Source organism: Punica granatum, chromosome 5 (genome assembly GCF_007655135.1).
Source record: "Punica granatum isolate Tunisia-2019 chromosome 5, ASM765513v2, whole genome shotgun sequence".
NCBI lineage: Eukaryota > Viridiplantae > Streptophyta > Magnoliopsida > Myrtales > Lythraceae > Punica > Punica granatum.
Genome location: NC_045131.1, coordinates 13,119,396 through 13,138,884, shown reverse-complemented (window position 1 = coordinate 13,138,884; position 19,489 = coordinate 13,119,396). Strand labels below are relative to the sequence as shown.

The following is a 19,489-nucleotide window of genomic DNA, read 5'->3' as shown; positions in this document are numbered from 1 at the left end:
TCTACCCACTACAAAACAAAATAATTCATACAAAGTCAAAGAGTGGGTCCCATTTATATCACTTTTTTCTACAACAAAACAACATAACCCATACAAAGTCAAAGGGTGGGCCCCATTTATTCCACTCAAAATCAAAATCAAAATTTGATTTTAAAATCCTACTATGAAACCAAACGCAACCTTAACCGTTTTGTTTTATATTTGGTTATGAATCGGAATTCCAATTGCTTACCGAAAGAATGAATCGGAATTCCATTTTGCTTTAGAGAGGAAGGTCAGATTTACATGCGCACCGGGTTTTGTTCCGGTGCTGCACAGCCCACGGAAATTTCCATGGGACTGGGGGACTTTTCATTTTCCAACATTTGGATGGACCAATGATATGTGTGGCCTTGACTTTCCGCTGAGGTGAACCCACCTTCTAAAAGGACTCGTCGTTTGGTCTGTGAACTGTGTCGGATATGGACCGAGAGAATGGAAAAGGGGGAGGATGAATGAAGACATGCAAGCAAGTCACATCGTCAATTTAAAGAATCGGAGATCGGTTGTGAATAAAGTATAACTTAATAGTATCTGATAATTAAAAAATTTTAGGTTCGATACTCATTATCGAATTATCAGAATCTCTTTATCAGTTATTGAAATTTCTATTAATCAATATCACATCATGAATTTATAAATGAGAATATTTCTTATTAAGCTACTTACATGAACTGTGTGGCCAGACTGAACTGTTTCTTAGGCACCTCCATGGCTTGAGTGCCCGGGTTGAACTTTTCCGTGAGCTTGCAAATTGTTCACATAAACCGTAGGATTATGGGCGAAATCCGAAATCCCTCGTTATCAAAATTTTTTTAAAAAAAAAGAAAAAGACTTGCCCGTCTCTCATGCAACTACGTCGTCGAATTACAATCCCTCTTGCGAAACCACGTCGTTGTTTTAGTTATGTAAATATTATACTTGTCTTAGTTATGTAAATATTAAAGATACCAACTTTTCTTATTAAGAGAAAGAAATATTTTGTTAATTTACCAAAAAATTAACTGAAAAAAAAGATATATTTCATTATTAACCTTATCAGAAAAGCTACGAAAGTATTTTTTAAATTATAGAAATTGAACAACAAAACGACAACCAAAATATATTAATAACATTTTTTTTTGTGTGTGAATCCTAATATCTGGAAGTCCAATTGAGTCCCGACTAATTTAGTCGAGTCGAGTCGGCCTACAAAAATATAAAGCTCTCCCGAAGTAAATTTTCTCTATTCACAAGACTCGAATTCAAGATTTTACTTAAAGAAACAAGCGTCGAACCGTTTGAATCAACCCACATTTGTATTAATAACATTCTTTTGATATACATAACCGACCAAAATACCACATTTATATATATTTGATTTGATATATATGAATATATAATAGCTTCTAAAGATGACACATAATCTTGCATTATAAGAATACATACATATTTTGATACAATGAAATATGTATTGTAATTTTTGTTGAGCAATATATATATATATAGCTGTTTGATATATTATAGGAATGCATACATTGCACATACAAAGTTAACATTATATATTGTAATTTTAATTTGGCAGCTATAAAATATATATATATATATGTTTGATATATTATAAGAGCATGAGTGGGTATAGTCAAAGACATATATTCCACATACAAAGTTAATATTATATTGGAGCTATATAAATAGACGCTGTTTACACGAATCATTTACCATTATATTTCCATTTGTAAGAACGTGTTGGTGTCTTCACGATTTTATATGTATATTGTGTGATATGCGCATCTATTACCAACACCAATTTCTGTCAATTTGATCGCTTCAAAAGGACTTCATCAAGTTTTCTCTTCACTTATTTTATTATGATATTTTACTTGAGGAAATTATTATTTTCTTTTAGTTGATATATCTGCTCACGTAATTTCATCAAATTCATCTTTTCACACATTTGTATAAGAATTTTTATTTTCTTTTAATTGATATATTTACTCACATATTTTAATTTAATTCTATTATTTTCACATATGCCTCATATCTCAATTTTCTTCAATGAGTTTTCAATTCGTATATATATTTATAACATTTTTCTCTATCAAAATAATTAAGAGATTATTTGTATGGTCCCCATACAACGCACGGATATTAAACTTATAGATCTCTCCTAAAACAAAAGGGGAAAAAAAAAAGAATACTTCAATTTAGAGGAAGTATTTCATAATTGGAAAAAATTACATCACATAACATGATCTTTTTTACCTTTTTCACGTCGTAATGTATTTTTTAAACCTGACATGGCATAACACAAAAGCTAATTTCACTATCAAATCTAATAAGTCGTCAACTTTTCATCTGAAAATGCAACAGAACGCTGACTTAACTATCACGGTAAGCCACCCAACACACGTCGAAGGCATGTGGGACTCACTTCTCGTCCACGTGGAAGGCAATGAGACCCTCTCCTCGTCCTCCTCCACCTCTTCATCTTCTTCTTGTTGTTCTTCTTCAAAACAATCCTAATTTTAAAAGAAGATGTAGCATAATGGCGCATGTCCTCGCCAGTTAATCTAGAAGCTACAAGTTCGATAACTAGTGGGGATATCCGTGCCCCTTTATTAGTCATTTACGATTTCACTCTCATTTTAATCAGCATTGAGCCTCTTTTATAACGAAAAAACTAGCTTCAACTTTTCTCAAATTTGAAAATTTTCCTCACTTTCTCCCCCCTCTCAGCCACTCTCTCTCTCTGCCCTTCTCCTTCCTCTCCCTCCTTTGATCCGGTCATGACGAAGGAGGAGACCATACTGATGTTATAGCGGATCTTCCAATGAAGCTTCAAGGTCCTATTTGGTTCATGAAAAATATGTAGGAAATAGGATCAGAATGGAGCATTCTGATTGTAGGTGTTTGATTTAGGAAAATTGAAAATCAATTCCTTTTGCATGGAATCGATTCCCCCAAATTAGGGAATCATCCATCGGAAGGGGAAATCAAAATTAACTTAATTAAATTTTTTAGATAATTTTGGACTGAAAGTTCGATTAAAAAATGAAAAGAAAATCTTGTAAATGGTCAATGAACAACAAATTGATGGAAAGATTATTAGTTGTTCTCAAAATCAACAAACACAGTCAACTTATTAATTGGTGGAGTATCTCGTTCATCAACAATTCGACAAGCACACTTAACAAATTCAAAATATGTTGGATGAATAATTATTGAGTTGAGCAGCATGGATACTTGTTAATTGTTCACTTGAAATATTACGAATAATTACCATATATTGATATTTGATTCCGATTCCGTAGGCAACAAACTAAACAGAAACAGATGGAATTGATTATGATTCCTTATTAAACCAAACAAAAATAAAAGTTCGTCACTTCGTTTTCAATTCTGTGCCATTGCACCTCATTATGTTTCCGTTTCCTTTTTATGGCAAAATTGTGTCCAGAGTCGTAAAACGAGCATCCGTGCCAAATTTGACCGTGAAAATGAGCTTTGTAAAAAAAATCCGTGCTATGAAGTTTAATTACTCTTTGAAAACTGTCATGAAATTTTTACATATGCGAGACAATGTTGATCTTGTGCATATATCTCACGTGGAGCTTTTAGATCAGGTTGTAATTTCTCCCAATTTACTATTACTATGGCTTGATCTATAATTTCATTTGTAATGTCACGTATTGGAAAATGGAAGAAAATATGTAATTTTGGAGAGAACTCTTAAGTAACCAAAGATATTAATATTTAATACAACAATTTAATTAAACACGGACTATAATTTTAGTTATCCATGTACTATAAAACTTTTCATACCATTATTCCCTTTCAATAATGATGATGGTAAAGTGTCTCATCTTTCCGAAAGCAACTTGTTTTACAAAAGAAGGGGAAAAAAAAAGGTATCTCTTCTTCTTAATAAAGAGCTTAATCTTTTTCGAAATATCTTTTTATTCACAAAGGTATGTAAATGCAGGACATATCCATAATTTTCGAGATACTTTTATTCCTTAATGGGTTAATTCGGTTCGAACTAAATTAGTTGAGACCAGTTGAATTTTCGAATACCAGAACATGCACACATTGAAATGAGATAATCTATAAATTCAAAATTAGATATATATTATTACCAGCCAAAATTATATATTACCTGCTTAGATTTTATATTTTTGTGTTGGTTATTCATTTATTTATGTATTGTTCATGGAAAATTCTTTTTCCTCCTATTCGGCACATGCCGAATGTCTCTTTCTAGGAATATAATTCACCCATGCCACTAAGCGTATTGTATTCGGCAATGCCGAATTCAGAGGATATAGTACATCTCATTGCTCCTGACAAAAGGAAGGAAAAGTAGTAGGAATTTTTCAGAGACTCCCAAACAGCAAGGATCCTACGAAGAGGCATGAACCGGAGGAGCAGAACATTCGTAGATGGATGCAGCCGCCCACCCCGACTTGCATCACTGTCGGCACGAACAAAAGAATTAGGTCGGTCTACGTAATTATGTAGTTGGGCATGTTCCCCATTATTAGATTTTTATCACCTAGAGGCAACACCACCACTAAAATTCGAAACATGACTATATATGGCTTTGTGTCTTGTCGATTCTGCGGACATAAGCCTCAGGTTCGGGCAATTCGTATGGTGCCTGTGCATCATAACCCGGGTCATTCCAGTTCCAAATAAGATGTAGCTCTCTTGTTGAATCTATTAAACTTTACCAGTGAAACGAAAAAGTGTTAATTAAAAAAAGAAAAGAAAAAGAAAAAACATATACTTTACTCTCTATCTTAAATATTGTCAAAAATAAAAGTTATTATAGATAAAAATACGCAATTTCAAAATTATTTGTTTGATAACCTATTACGTGTTTTCCTTTTCTCGTTAAATTTTTTCATTTTCCATCCGTTTTCTACCCGTTTTCCATTAATTTTTAAAAAAATTAAAAATTAAGTACTATAAAAGAATATAATATATATATATAAACTTGAAAATAAATGCATTAATAGTGACATAATTGTAAATATATACTATTAATTCACATTAACAAAAGATTTATCAAACAAATGAATAAATAAATAACAAAGTTAATAAATATATTTTAAAAATATATATACATATATATATGAACATCTATTTTGGTAATTGTATTACATAATTATCGGTCGCAAGTGATCGTAAATTTGTTTAGATATATAAAAAATTATATGTTGTTAGTTTATTTGAATTATCTATATTACTGAAATATAATGCAATTTTTCACTTTATGTAATTTTATAAATTTATTGTAATTATAATTAATAAATAGATCTTAAAAAAAAGTTCACTGTTAGACTTACTGTTTTCTTTTTATAATATAATTCATATAATCATCATAGGAATTAAAAGAATTCATATGGTATATTTTTAAGAGCATAAATATCATCACATACGTACAAAATAAATATAATTTATTAATACTATGTAAATGTGGAAATAATGAAGAATCTTAGATAATTCAAGTATTTTCAGTATAAAACAAATTTCATATGTTATGTATATTTATAACTATAAAATCCACATTAACAAATATTATTAAATTTAATTTCTTATATTATAAACAAATAGAATTTTTTATAGCAAACTTTTATTTATAGAGTCCGTACAATGCACGGGTCTCAGAGCCTAGTAAATAGGAAAATAAACACAAATATAATAACGAAATTCTCACAAGTTATAACAAATGCCATCTTCTCATGACGCCACGTAAACAAAGTAAAATAAACAAAGTAAAATAAATGTAATTTTCTTCGATACTGGAATATTTTCAAGGAAGAACGACAAAATCCGTAACTTCCCTTTTCAGCCAAATAGAGCTTATCTATAATATTGTCAAAAGGAGAGGCGAAAACCTTTTATCTAACTTTTAGTTTCCAATAATGCTCATGTTTAATAATGCAGTTGGGCATGTTCCCCATTCGATTCATCGGGTTACAGGCAACACCACTAAAGCTCGTATCGAGCGAATTTCATAACAAGGACATAAGTTCGTGTCTGTCGATTCTGTAGGCACAACCCACATATGCAGTCAGATCGTATAGCGCCTGGCAATGCATCATAACCCGGATCCATTCCAGCATTTCTTTTAACACGATGTAGTGACCCAGGTTGAACCCGTCAAACATTCAAGAACCAATGTAAGAAAAGACGTTGGTTATAGATAATGAAATAGCAGAACATCTCCTGAACCTAACGACAAGGACCACCTAACTACCAGATGGTCTTCCATACTCCCACCAAACTATTCACAACTTCCGGGATCTCTCCCTTCTCCGAAGCCGATCCCATTTCAGGCTAACGGATACATGACATCAAACATCGACTTCTTCTCTCCTTGGCAGTGAGAAGGGCAAAGTCACACATCCAGATCTTCACTGCTAGCAACTCCTCCGGCCTAAAGAATGTTCGATAATTGATTCATTCGTTTCAAGGGGTTCGCATACTTGGACCTTAATGGTCCATGACACACAACAATTTTAACGATCAGTTGTAGTATACATTTTGAACCATGACTCACATTTATTTACGATATTTCAAAGGCATTTAATGAATTCATTACAAATTTTATTAGGAAAAATAAAAAAGAAGAATAGGATCTAACAGAATTCTCCTGTCAGTTTCCTGTCGTATTTCCATCGTCCCAATCTTCAATATCATAATGCATCAGGACAGAGGCTTACTTCGATTTTTCGGTTTACAACATCTTCGGGGAGGGATCCGTTGTAGAAAGCTCTGCATACATGTTGCTTATGGCTTTCGCAAAGTACTCCTTCGCTTGAGGCCTCTTGATCTGGAAGAATGAAAACACAGCAACAAGAAGCTTCCATTATCAAACAAATGATAGGCGCTATTCGGTTATCAGAAACAGAGAAAAACTTTAAATTTCCCATTTTTCCAAGACATGCTATGAGGCACTTTTACAGGATACATGTCGAGTACTTCTAACGGTACTTTAGAATCAAGATCGTCCATTTTCTTCATAACAAATCCTCTTGTTGTGCGATTACTTGCCTTGAATGTTGGAGTGAGAAGACCGTTCTCAATTGTGAAAGGCTCGAGCACCACAGTCACGGCCTTTACAAATTCGAAACCTCGCAGCTGCAGTCATCAAATTAATTTAGATCATTAAGTCTTTGCAGTTTGAAATTAGGGTGTGTTTGATAACTCAAATTAAGTGCTAAACTCAATCATTCAGCAATTAATTGAGTTTAGTTTGTTTGATAACACCAAAAATAAATTTACTTAACTTAATGGTTCAATAAAAAAAGTGCTTAATGATTAAGTAAATGAAAACCTACTACTTAATCATTCAGTCATTTTGAGCTAATTCGCTTAGTTGGCTATCCATTACGGCGGTGCCCCTAAACTTTTCAAATTTTGCAAATTGGCTCACTGCTTAGCAGCCGACCTGAAAGAGAGACAGGGAGGAGGCGACTGAGTCCTCCCTAACAACACCCCACCCCCTCTTGCCGTCCTTGATTCCCGTCGTCAGTGGCCCAATCAACGGCAACCACCCCCCCCCCCCGACAAGATCGCACGAGTCCCACTGGCGGGCTGGTTGCTGACGATTGAGCCACCGACGCCGGGAATTTTCCCCGGATCTCCTCCCTCTTTCTAGAGAGAGAGTGGGGCGTGAGATCTCGGTGGTGGTGGCCCCAATCTCGGCCACCACCGCCCAGTTGGGGTTGTCGGCAACCCACGACGTCACCGGCGACCTCGATTAGGGCAGTGGTGGCCGGAATCGAAGACTAACACCGCCCCCTTCCCTGGATCCCGATATGCTCTCTCCTCTTTTTTTTTTTTAATTTTCGATTTTTATTATTTTGAGAAATGATAATAAAAAAATTGTAAAAATAGGGGTCAAAAGTGAAAAGAAAGAAAATAGTGGGCTGGCATGTGAGTACTGCATCAAAAACTCCAGACTTTCAAAACTTATGCTCCGTTTGGTTTTAGGGTTAGTTTTTAAAATTTTAACTCTAATTTTAACTCTACTCACTACATAACAAAAGTCAACAACACAATTATTACTTTTTTCATTTTCTTTAATTTTTTAAGAATTCAATTCAATTTTTAATATTAAATTATCTCAACAATTCATTACTTTTTTACACTTTTTCTTATTATTCAACAACACAATCATTACAATCCAATTAAAATCAAAACTCAACTCACCTTAACTCTAAAACCAAACACACTATTAACTTTTATGAAACAATTTTTACTTAATCAATTAAGCACTTATTTGATTAAATGCTTAAAATTTCAGCACTTAAAATTAAGTCCAAACAAACATAACCTAAGAGTGAACGAACAATTTGAAGAAGTAAAAGTAACAATAAGACTAATCAAAAAGGCACGTTTAAGGAAGAAAAATCACCTGAGCTTCTCTTCCGACAGCATCCATGTCAGCAAGAACAGCAGCCTTTACCTTAGGATCATTGCACAATTGCGCTAAATCGTCATTCTGCACTTTCAAATTCAGCAAACAATTACCACAAACATTCAAGATGAAAAATTGTCTGTCTCATTCCAAAATGCAATTACAAGCATAAAGGCTATGGGCTGGGAAAATGCAAACTAACTGCTGATATGCACGAATAAAGGAACCCCCGCTTGTTTACAAAGGGGAATTGTTCATGATCGATTCTGTTCATATATGAGCATTCTGCTCGAAATTTAAGAGTACAGAGATTGAGAGTGGAAATTCCCGTTTAGAAAGACCAAATCAGAGGTTAAGGACTCACCTTTATGCCCTCAGAAGCAGCCCATGCTCTCAAGGCATCTTGGTCGACCGAAACAATAGCCACCAAAGAAGAGTTCAAGCTGTCACCTATCGGAAGACAATATCATTAAGTAAGCAGAAGGAAAAATAGAAAGAGAGAGAGAGACCGATCCTATTACTCACCGTAAACAAAGCATTGAGCAACAAACTTGCACTTTGCATATACATTCTCGATCTTCTCTGGCGCTATGTACTCTCCTTGGGCCAATTTGAAGATATTCTTCTTCCTGTATAGACAAGCATGGCTTTCACCAAACCGTGATAATATCATATGCTAATGTTCTATTTGAGGCTTGTCTGCGTAAGTGTTTTCGTCCTAGCTGAGCCTAACAGTCTCACTCAACCCAAAATACCAATTAAGGCACAATAGTGCAAACAATTCACATATTATTGCTTAAAAAGTAATCAGATGAACCTTCCCCACTTGTTCTCATCTGCCGAAGGACGTCGTTTTTCAGATACATTTGGGAGATCGAGCCACTAAGCTATCAGTTCAAGGGGTCTAAAACAGATTTGTAGTAGTGAAATATAAGTTCCTTTACATAAATACAATCAACAAAGGAAAAAGGAGCCAGACTAATATAAGAAACGGCTAGTTCGATGCGTTTCTTAACATATCTGGTTTTTCCAGCGAGTCAAATTCCTGGACTAGCCAGCCGGTTTACTCTGGTTTTAAAGACTATGGCAAAGGCAGACTTGCATCTCAGAACAGCAAAGCTGAAGAATTGCAGCCCCGTAATTTTTTATCTTTGCCCAAACAAGTTTTATGGTGCACCAACATACAGATTTATATAAGAAACAACACTGGTGAGAGCCATTACGGTACTCGTCAGAGGATAACTAAAGAATGATGTGTCTGACCTATCAATAATCTTTAAGCGACCTCCAGGTAACCACAGCCCTATATCACCGGTATGAAGCCACCCATCTTCATCAATTACTTCTCGCCTGTAACAATTTTGAGACATTGTAAGATGAGTAATTGTGCTCTCAAATAACCAACAACACCACCAGAACTAGAAACCAAACACACGTTTGAACTTCATCTTTGTGATAGCCACGGAATATAATGGGACCCCTGACACAGATTTCGCCACGGGGATAAGGTTGATCCTCAGATGTGTAATTCATCTCTGGAACATCCACAAGTTTTATTTCTGAAACACAAGAGACCACCAAATTGTCAACTAAAGGCGCAATGCAAAAGGAAACAATTAAATGTTTTCCTATTTATACATGCAATTGTTTGTCAGGTCTCTAATTAAATTCATATCATTGCAAAAATAGCTACTAATGTTTCCAACTGCAAGAAGGTGGCACATGTGAATTTGGCAAATGTGCAAGTATTGCATACAATCAAACATAACAGCAGAGGTGTGGTTTCACTTCTCATTCATTCGACAAATTATCGATCTTATTCCAAAGTTACCATTCAACCAGAAAAAGAAATCCATCTACCTACGCAATTTTAATGCTATAAGCAGTATTAGCAGAAGAAACTAAGATTAGAATGTTGTTTAGCTCAGAGAAGAGCTTTTGTTCTTCTTATTTCATCTCTCTCTTCTCTGCTACAATTTTCTGTATGGGGAAGAACGGGGAAGATGCTCTGGTGTTGAATTTATTGACAATTTTCTAAATTTAGGAAACTTTTTAGAAGTTTCTGCTGACAAGAAATTTCTTTTACCCAGTTTTCCATTATAGCCATCCTTCTAGTGATTTCAATATTGAATTAGATCAACCTAAAAGGCTTCCCATCGGTTATTAGTCAAATGGTTAGGAAAATCTGAAAACTACGTAAGCCACTTTCCCCACATTCTTTTCAGAATTTTTTTTAAAAAAAGTGCAAAGTTCATTTTCCAAGGAAATAATTTCCATATTTCCACTTCAAATAAGCATGTCTTCTCAGGTTTTATTTTTAATATATACACTACAAAAGCTTTTCAAGCAGGCCTCTTGGTTTTGCAATGCTTAAGTAACTCACCACATGCTGGACTTGGGGACCCAACATGACCTGTTAAGTTGTCACCCTCGTCCATGGTACTAATAACACAAGATGTCTCAGTCATTCCATATCCTTCTGTCACCCGACCGCCAAAGCAGCTGAGAGAAATTGACATCCATCATTATTGTACAGAGTCGAGCCTGCCCATGAGCTTGGCATATCTCTAAGCCAAAGAGCATTCGATTAAGAGGGAAAAAAGCCAGAATCTTACATCTTCAGGAACTCCATCACATCAGGAGATAAGGGCGAGGCACCAGATGTAATGAAACGTACTCTTCCTCCAAGCTTGTCCCGGATCTTATTGAAAACCAATCGGTCCCACATCGGAGATGGATTCTTACCTGCATAATTGCCAGTATTGAAGCACTAAAACATCAAAGAGAAAAAACCTAGTATACCACAGAGCAGAGCTAAGAGATATAGAGTTTACATGAGATCAAATTTATAGAGATTTCAGAGCCAGGTTTTAAAATCTTATAGTAGGTAGTGCTGCCAAAGAAACCATTCCAACAATTCCATTGTATCATCTCATCTAGAATGAATCTAAGGTGGTGTTTGATAAAATAGGTGCTTAAAAGTTAAGCACTTAATTAGTTAAGGGAGGAAATGTATAGGAGGTGCGGAGGGATGATAAAGATGAGAAAAGTTTTGTGAGGAAGTAAAGAGCACTAATAAGTCAAAAATGACTTATTTCATTAATTTAAAATTTTCTACTTATTTTATTAAGTGGTTTTGTAATTAATGATTAAGCAGTTTAGACTCTCATCTCTCACTCCATATTTCTTCAATCCATTTTTCCTTTTAACTAACTTGTAACTAACTTTTAAGCACTTATTTAATTAAGTTGAAACAAACATGCCATATTGGCAGCTACTGCATTTACTGCATGATGAAGTAGGTACACCCAATACATTTAAGCGATTCCTTGTCGAAAATCAAATGCATGAAACTGGGATGACTAATTCAGATAGCTATTTATCCAATTTCTTTATAAAATAATCAATTTGCTCATCCTCAAGTATTCTTAGAAATCATAGGTACCCGTTTCCCCACTTTCAATTGCAAAGGAATAGTTAAGTTGCTCGGGAGAATTCAGGGAAAAAGACTCTAGAAAACAACTTCAGATTTTCACAAGCTTCCACTGAAAGACCACTGCCTCAAGTTGCCGCCAACAACCACCCTTAGCCCCTCCAGGTATTGCTTACCAGTCAAACCTGTCAATGGCTGCCTGCTTTGGTTGCTAGATTTTGGTCAGTAGTGTTGGTTTGTTAAAACTATATTGTATATTGTTGTAAACATTTCCAAGCACACAATGAGTAAATAAACTCTTCGGGGAACCAGTAACACGTAACCATGTCAAACAACTAAAGGAATCCTTAATTTTGAAAAAACAAATTAGGAACAGGTTTTCGAAAACAATTTCGAAGGCTCCCCATATTTACACTTTTGATACAGTTTGAAGTGTGACACCTCATCTCAGTCTTTTTATCGCATCATAACTAATAATTCCATCGGGTCTTAGTCTTGGAAATAATTAGAAGCCAACAGCTTGACATAGCTAAATCTTATTCTTAATACTCAGAAGTTCGTGTCTACTATGATACAAAACTGTATTAAATAAGTATGGAACTTTATCATTTTATATTTCTGGGGAACCATAGTTCATGATACTCAATTGATGCTGTTTAGTAGAAAAGTGAAAGGCTGCAGTTTCTTAACCATTTAACATAGCTTGCTTCTTAGCATTGTAGGCAGCATTAAATAGCCTCTCCTTTAATCCACCCGATTGTTTCACCGCATTCATGATCCTGCACAGCTTAAAACATGAGTAGACTAAACAAGGATTCAATATGTATAACAGTTTACTTGGTGGCTTACCCAGCATATATCCTGTTGTATAACCGAGGAACGCTGCTAAAGATAGTGGGTCTAAGAGCAGCCATATCATCCATTAGTTTCAGATTATCCTACAGCAAATGAAAGATATCAATACAAGGCAAGTAAAACTTAATCCTTAAAAAAAAAAAAAAGAGCTTAAATTAAACTTCCAACTTTACAAAATGGATTATTGCAATATTTACATTAGTAGCTGCTGCTTTTCATTGTCAGGGAAAACCCATCAGATCATGATAGAAGTCATACCATAAAAGAAGAGATAGACAAACAACTCGCATACATACTTAAGAGGCTGCAACAGTGAACACATATTTGGCTACTCCGGATTACTTGAAAACCGTCATATTTAACCCCCCACAAGAAAAAGCAAAATATTCAGAGTACTATGTACCATAATTATATGGCATTCTTAACCAGGGAGGAATGTGCGAGAGGATAAATATAGAAAAATCAACCAGTATCAGTTTATGCACTACTATACATAGAGTGGTTAATAATTAACTATGCATCATCATATAGATGCTCCTTAGATTTACTCACTAACATGCAGTTCCCAATCCATAACATATACTACTCTATGTAAATCAAGCATTTAAAAGAAACATATAATTATGGTCATTTAAGGTGCGGAAGACTTCAAAATTTATTGTAATTTTCTATAGCTTCGGAAATTCCAATAAACATAACGCAAAACTTGTAATTTCCAGCAAGAGCCTAATATAATTTTGGTAAATGCCAAAAGTTCGTGTGCAGATTAAAGGCTCATCATATTTTCCAATAGAAACTTCAAAGGTAATATTTATCCCATTACAGAACCTTGCATGAATGTAGTTCAAAAAAATGAGTAGTGAAAGTCAAGCAATGCATACACACAAAATTTAACAATGAATACGCAAAAGATGACTTCAGCAGTACTCGTCATATAGTCTGGAAGAGAACATACCCCTTGGTAGAATCCAACAGCAACGCCAAAGTAAACAGTCATGACCTGGTTTACTCTTTCATAGATATGTGCCAGAGGAAGATATGATATGTACCTATCCAAAATTAATTGATAATTATAGCAAGGAATTTGAATGAAGTAACTTGAAAGCCATGGAATTCTCATCAACAGCCATATGTGACCAAATAAATGGAAATTGATACTCACACATCTGAAGGATAAAATTTAACGCTGAAAGTGGAACCAGCAACATTTGCTATCAAGTTTCCATGCGTTAGAACAGCTCCCTAACAGTTGACATGAAAGTTCAGATACTTTCATAATGTGCACAATTGCAAAAGTGGGCCTGCAGCTTCAAAGTCAGAAACAGTACTTTAAATGTAAACAAAAGATACCTTTGGTGTTCCAGTTGTGCCACTTGTATAGCAGATTGTAGCGATATCATCAGGCTTAGGCGGATAGAAGGGTTGAAGGTTGCTTTGGCCCTGAAAAATGCATATTCACATTGTGAAGAATATAATTTTCTACAGACATCATTGCTGACTCTGTACATCAATTTCTCTAAGGGGGTATTAGAGCGTGCGACTTCCTCCATAGTAGAGAAAACAATGTCAATTCACTATCGCATTAGAAAAGGTCAATACTCAAAAGGAGATAAAGAGTATCATAATATGCTGAAAAGGGTAGTATTGAATAGCTCTAATAAGTAGTAATATATGGAAAATAAAATAATTACACAGTATGTGTCTCTGAGAGGGCGTATTTACAACTTATTAGACCAATTGCACCTAGAACATTCCAAGAGAGCTAGCCATGAACTTATTACTAATTTTTCTTCCCTTCCAATTCCAGATCTTTCATCCTTTCAAAAACAATCCTAGATCTGGTCATCCAACATTCAGGAAGTTATTGCTAACTAAGAGGCCAGCAACAAGACCTTACAAGCCATTACAAGCTTTGCGAACATGGAGATGCAAAATGTTCACAATGCATCATAACCAGCAGTTGCATTGAATCTAGTGAAAATTGTCCATCAATCTTGGGGTCTCTAAGCTACCAAAAACTTTATACATTCACATCTATAGGCTGGATCAAACACCGTATCATTTTGCTAATTTGATTTACATGATAACTTCTATTGACACATTTTGCTTGAAAAATACTAGAGGCTTTGCTAGTTAATTCCTTTCCACACTTCTCTTTTCGAGAAGAATGAAAGATAAATAATCATCCTAGGTTGTCGGCTAAATTAAACATCCAACTGCTCCATTCAACTTAACCATTACCTGAGAGAGTAACTTGGAATATGTCAAGACTTTAACCCCAGTTGTTGATGGAAGTGATGGCATTTCCTCATCAATGCCTCCAACCACCTAAGAGTAAAAACGACATACATATAAAACTTTCAAACATTTAATCTGGCTGAAAAATTGTGCTAGGTTGTTGGTGTTAAAGAGTGAGAATTTCTATTTACCACAATAAGACGCACAGTTGGGATCTCTGACAGGAAGCTTAGTAACTGCAAATCCAGTCGATAAAGATTAAAAGAAATACAGACATCATAACTGTAAAATACTCCAATGATCAGAAAGAGGATCTAAGTTAAGAAATTTCTTATTTAAGAGAATCTATCTCAATTAAAGGCTCAAACCGCCACTTTTCTCATGATAATATAGAGCCAGTTGTACATCAAAATAAGCATTTCTTCCCATTGAAATGATTTATATTCTTCCAGGTATCTATAGCTAGTGGGAATATGGGAAAATAACACGTATGAGGCTTAAGAATTTTTGTCTCACAAGATATCTTGTAAAATTACAATAGGTAACAAAGGAAAGCTGTTTGGGACTCACAAGGTTCAATGTTTCGGGAACACAAAATATAGCCTGGACAGCTGCATGATTAACAATATACTTGACGGCATCAGGACCTGCAAAGAAGCACTGCCTGTGAGGCTGATGAAATGGCCAGACTTGGCAAAATCCAACTTAATTATAATGGAGTAGCAGTGATATACCAAGGGTATCGTACAAAGGAACAGATATGTAAGAGTATGCAGAGCAGGCATGATCAACAATGAGCCATTCTGGTCTATTGATAAAGTATAGCCCAATGCTAGAACCCTATTGAAAAAGGAAAAAAAAAAGTCAGTTTCAAGTTCCAGCAACCAATTATTCATGTCACGCGTTAAGATAATTCGATTACCTTTGGAATTCCATAAGAAATTAGCCCCGAACCAATAGCAGTTCGAGCAGTGCCCGCTTCTCCATATGTCATCCATTTGTAACTTACAGCACAAAACCAGAGGCATTCAACATTGGAAATTTAAATAGAAATGCTAGGTGCAAAGCCTTTCAAGGAAAGGAAAGACCAGTTAGAAACTCACTCTCCAACTGTTCCATCAACCCGAACCCGTGTACCCAAATATTTGTAATCCTGAAAAGTGTCGACAGCTCGCCTGTTGAGAGAGAGAAGCTGTCAGATGATATTATTTGAACAAAAGGAGGATGGCAATGCAGTGTAGTGCATTAAAGGAAAGCTTATCAAGATTAGTCAGGCAGAGGAGGAATGCTCACACAAAATTATCATGCAATGTACCAATATCAGGGTGGTCCGGGAATCTACTCAATAGCTTTAGAGGGTAGCGTGCAGATCTGCCATGATAAGAATTGGTATTAGGGAGCAATAAAGCCAATGACAAGAATGAACTTAGGTGATGCCCACCTGTAGACATTCCATTTCCCAGTATGCAATTTTTCTGGAAGCACAACACTGTATCCCTGTTCTGCATAATAAAGTATCGGCCACATCACTATCTTAAATTGATGATAATGCTATCATTGTTCTCTAAGATATCTCTAGAAAATGTGCGTAATAAACTCAGGTAAGAAGCAGAGAAGCATATAATCCTCTTGGTGCATGATAAAAGGTGGCAAATTGCCACTGGCTTGGCTCATACATCAATAAAAGATCAATTTCACATGAATCTCTTATAAATACATTTGAGGGTATACTGCGGCGTGGTTAGAATGGCTAACAAAGAAATAGAGTCTAAACAGCCAGATTATCTTTATCTTGAATCATTGAAAAAATATGCAGGAGAAATGGCCAGATGCTAGAGTTCTGTGCCAATCCATAAGCTATGACAGCTCCACCACCATATCAAATAAAAAAAAAATGAAACAGTACGGGCAGTGGCCACCAAGCAGGTTACTTCAGATTATTTGTTGAGAAAAAACTCACGCTCAATAAAGAAAGACAGCAAAACAACAATCCCAACTCTCTAGCACCCACAACAGACAACCAGGAATTAGAATCATTAAGCGTGTACTGTCTTAATTTTACGTCTTCAAGAACTGTCTTATTTTTCGGCCAAAAAAAAAAGAACAGTACTATCTTATTAGACAATCACTCCAGAAATGGCAAACTGAGAAGAACACCCTAAAATAGTCCAGTCCAAGATAGAGATGCCTGCACTGTTCACTTGAGTATTGACAATTATTGCTTTTTGAAAGGCAATTATTACCTTCTGAAAGACCATCTAAAATGAACAGAGCTAGATTCTCAGAAATTAAGAGAGACCAATAACAAAAAGAGACGAACTTTTCGGTCAACATCATGCATCCTGAAACCCAAAATGGCAGAAGTGTCCACTCAGAATCCAAGCCCCGTCTGTGGGATCACTTGTCAGAAAGAACCGATAGATACCAGAGAACCAAAAAGCAAAGCACCCACCTACGAAAAGGCAGAAAAGAAGGGGATAGACAGGTCTAGGTGCGTTTTATTGATGCGGGCCCGACAAGAATCAATAAAGCCGGGGAATTGCGAGGTCATAGGATCATAATCCAATGATCAGAATACATAGATATACCCATGGATGCTGCGTTTATCAAGACAGGATCTCACGGAATTCCACCTTTCCATAACATGAAGGCTTTGCAGTTGCCCACAGCCTCTTTTACTGCTCTAGAGAGCTTAAATCATCATTCTCATCGTTTGCCAGAAATTCGTAATAGTTTCAGTTCATCAGTTGTAGAGGGGGAGCCAGACGGAGTATACATACGTGTTTGTGTGCGTTTACAGAGGTTATTATATACTCACCTAGGACGAACTCCCCGGCGGTGGGGTTCGGCCGGAGCTGAGATTCGGAGTCTCCGGCGGCGGCGAGGTGGCGGTGGATGGCGTTGAGGCGGCGGTGAGCAGTCGGCGCACCGTCCATGGTATCTGCGGAGGACATTGCCCCGTGCCAAGCTACGAGCTTTCTTCAGCTGCGAGACTTTGGGAGCTCTGTTTGGTCGCGGGAGACGAAAATGACCACAGGGCGAAAACGAAAATGGAAAAACTGGGCGCGCTCTTCAATGGCGAATCGATGACGATGACGATAATGTTCTGCGATTGCAGATAAAACAATTTGTCGCCGTTTGTGTCCTTTTTCAAGGTTTTTTTTTTCCTTATAAATAAATAAATATATATATATATCTATGTCTGCGTCTTCATATACATAAATTTATGAGTTTTTATACAATGACACAATATGGCGATGATACATTGTATTTTTCTTTATATGGTATATACAATCTTTTTATTATAATGATACTGTCAGAATTTTCAAGTACTATACAACTACTATGCATTTGAATATTACTACGTTGTATCATATAGAGAAGAGTACCATATGTGTCGCGCCGTCACGGTGATATTGTACCATATAGAATTACCTAGGCATATATACAAATTAAAGAATATCGGGAAAAATAATCAATTTAAAGAATAAAACTATTATTAGATTTGTCAGAAAAATTAATGGCACTATCCTCCTATCCTTTGGCTTTGGCTTTGACTTTGGATTTTTTTACACATGTATATATTTGGCATAGGATGCATTAAAAGAAAGCATAAGCCGACAAAAGATGGAACCAAATCCTTGACCATTGCAAAAATTAACATTTTAATAGCAGACGTGACCATGTATAAGACTGGCAGGCCGTTTGGATTCAGAGTTAAAATTATTTTAATTTTTATTTTGATTTTGATTGTGTAAAATGATAAATGAGATGGAATTATAAATTTGACTTGGAAAATGTGTATTTTTATTGTGTAGTGTGTTGAGTTAAAGTTAAAGTTAAAGTTAAAATCAAATTTCTCTCAATTCAAATGGGGCGTGATTTTTTCTAGTACTTATTTTGAAATAGTCGATTCGTTTGGAGGATGAAAATAAGCTTTTGAATTTGCACTTCTTTTGAATTGTATGTTCGAAAATGCCTGATTTTAATAAGTTTTTGAATTTGTAGCTTCTTTTGAACTGTATATCCGAAAACGTCTGATTATATGGGGATTTACAATAACGTTTTGGGGCATGGAGCAATCCATCAACTCACCTCTATAAGCAATTTCTTTTTGTTTTCTTAGTAAAAGATAAGGAGAAACCCATACACACGAGCAAAAAAATGTGTTATATATATATATGTGTGTGTGTGTGTGTGTGTGTGTGTGGAAAAGGAACTGACGTATTTGGAATGATTGGGGGGACTTTATGGAAAGGTACGGGCTTGCCGGCAGAAATGCTTTGGAAAAGAGAGAGAAAGTCATAGTTATTGGTGGTGATTTGGGTACAAAATTTCACGTTTGACTCTTTCCTCCAATGTTTGAATGTGGCCCTGTGGTTTGATTTTTCCAATCCAAAGCTTTATGAGATTCTTTTCGTTTCTTTTTTTTTTTGTTTTTTTTGAAAAGCTTGATTTTAGTTGTCAATTTTCAATTCTTTCTTGTTTTAGTCTCAAACTTCTTTTTAAGGTGA

General features: G+C 35.5%; 1 protein-coding gene across 2 annotated transcripts; it reads right to left on the bottom strand.

The window, feature by feature from the left end:
* Positions 1-6,207: 6,207 nt before the first annotated feature.
* LOC116208454 (long chain acyl-CoA synthetase 6, peroxisomal-like) lies at positions 6,208-18,110 on the bottom strand. Of its 2 annotated transcripts, XM_031541912.1 has the most exons (24): positions 17,794-18,110; positions 16,417-16,477; positions 16,269-16,346; positions 16,079-16,150; positions 15,898-15,979; positions 15,710-15,815; positions 15,546-15,622; positions 15,167-15,211; positions 14,979-15,065; positions 14,088-14,177; positions 13,900-13,979; positions 13,693-13,786; positions 12,732-12,820; positions 12,573-12,661; positions 11,065-11,194; positions 10,833-10,951; positions 9,885-10,008; positions 9,713-9,799; positions 8,975-9,078; positions 8,814-8,899; positions 8,447-8,533; positions 7,081-7,167; positions 6,750-6,859; positions 6,208-6,463 (listed from the first exon to the last, which is right to left on the bottom strand). In XM_031541912.1, exons 1-23 carry the CDS (start codon positions 17,927-17,929, stop codon positions 6,764-6,766), a joined length of 2,106 nt encoding a protein of 701 aa, XP_031397772.1. In that variant the 5' UTR covers positions 17,930-18,110; the 3' UTR covers positions 6,208-6,463; positions 6,750-6,763. The 2 variants fall into 2 exon arrangements, with proteins under 2 accessions (XP_031397772.1, XP_031397771.1); XM_031541911.1 differs by lacking the exon at positions 6,208-6,463 and having other exon boundaries at positions 6,544-6,859.
* Positions 18,111-19,489: the final 1,379 nt, after the last annotated feature.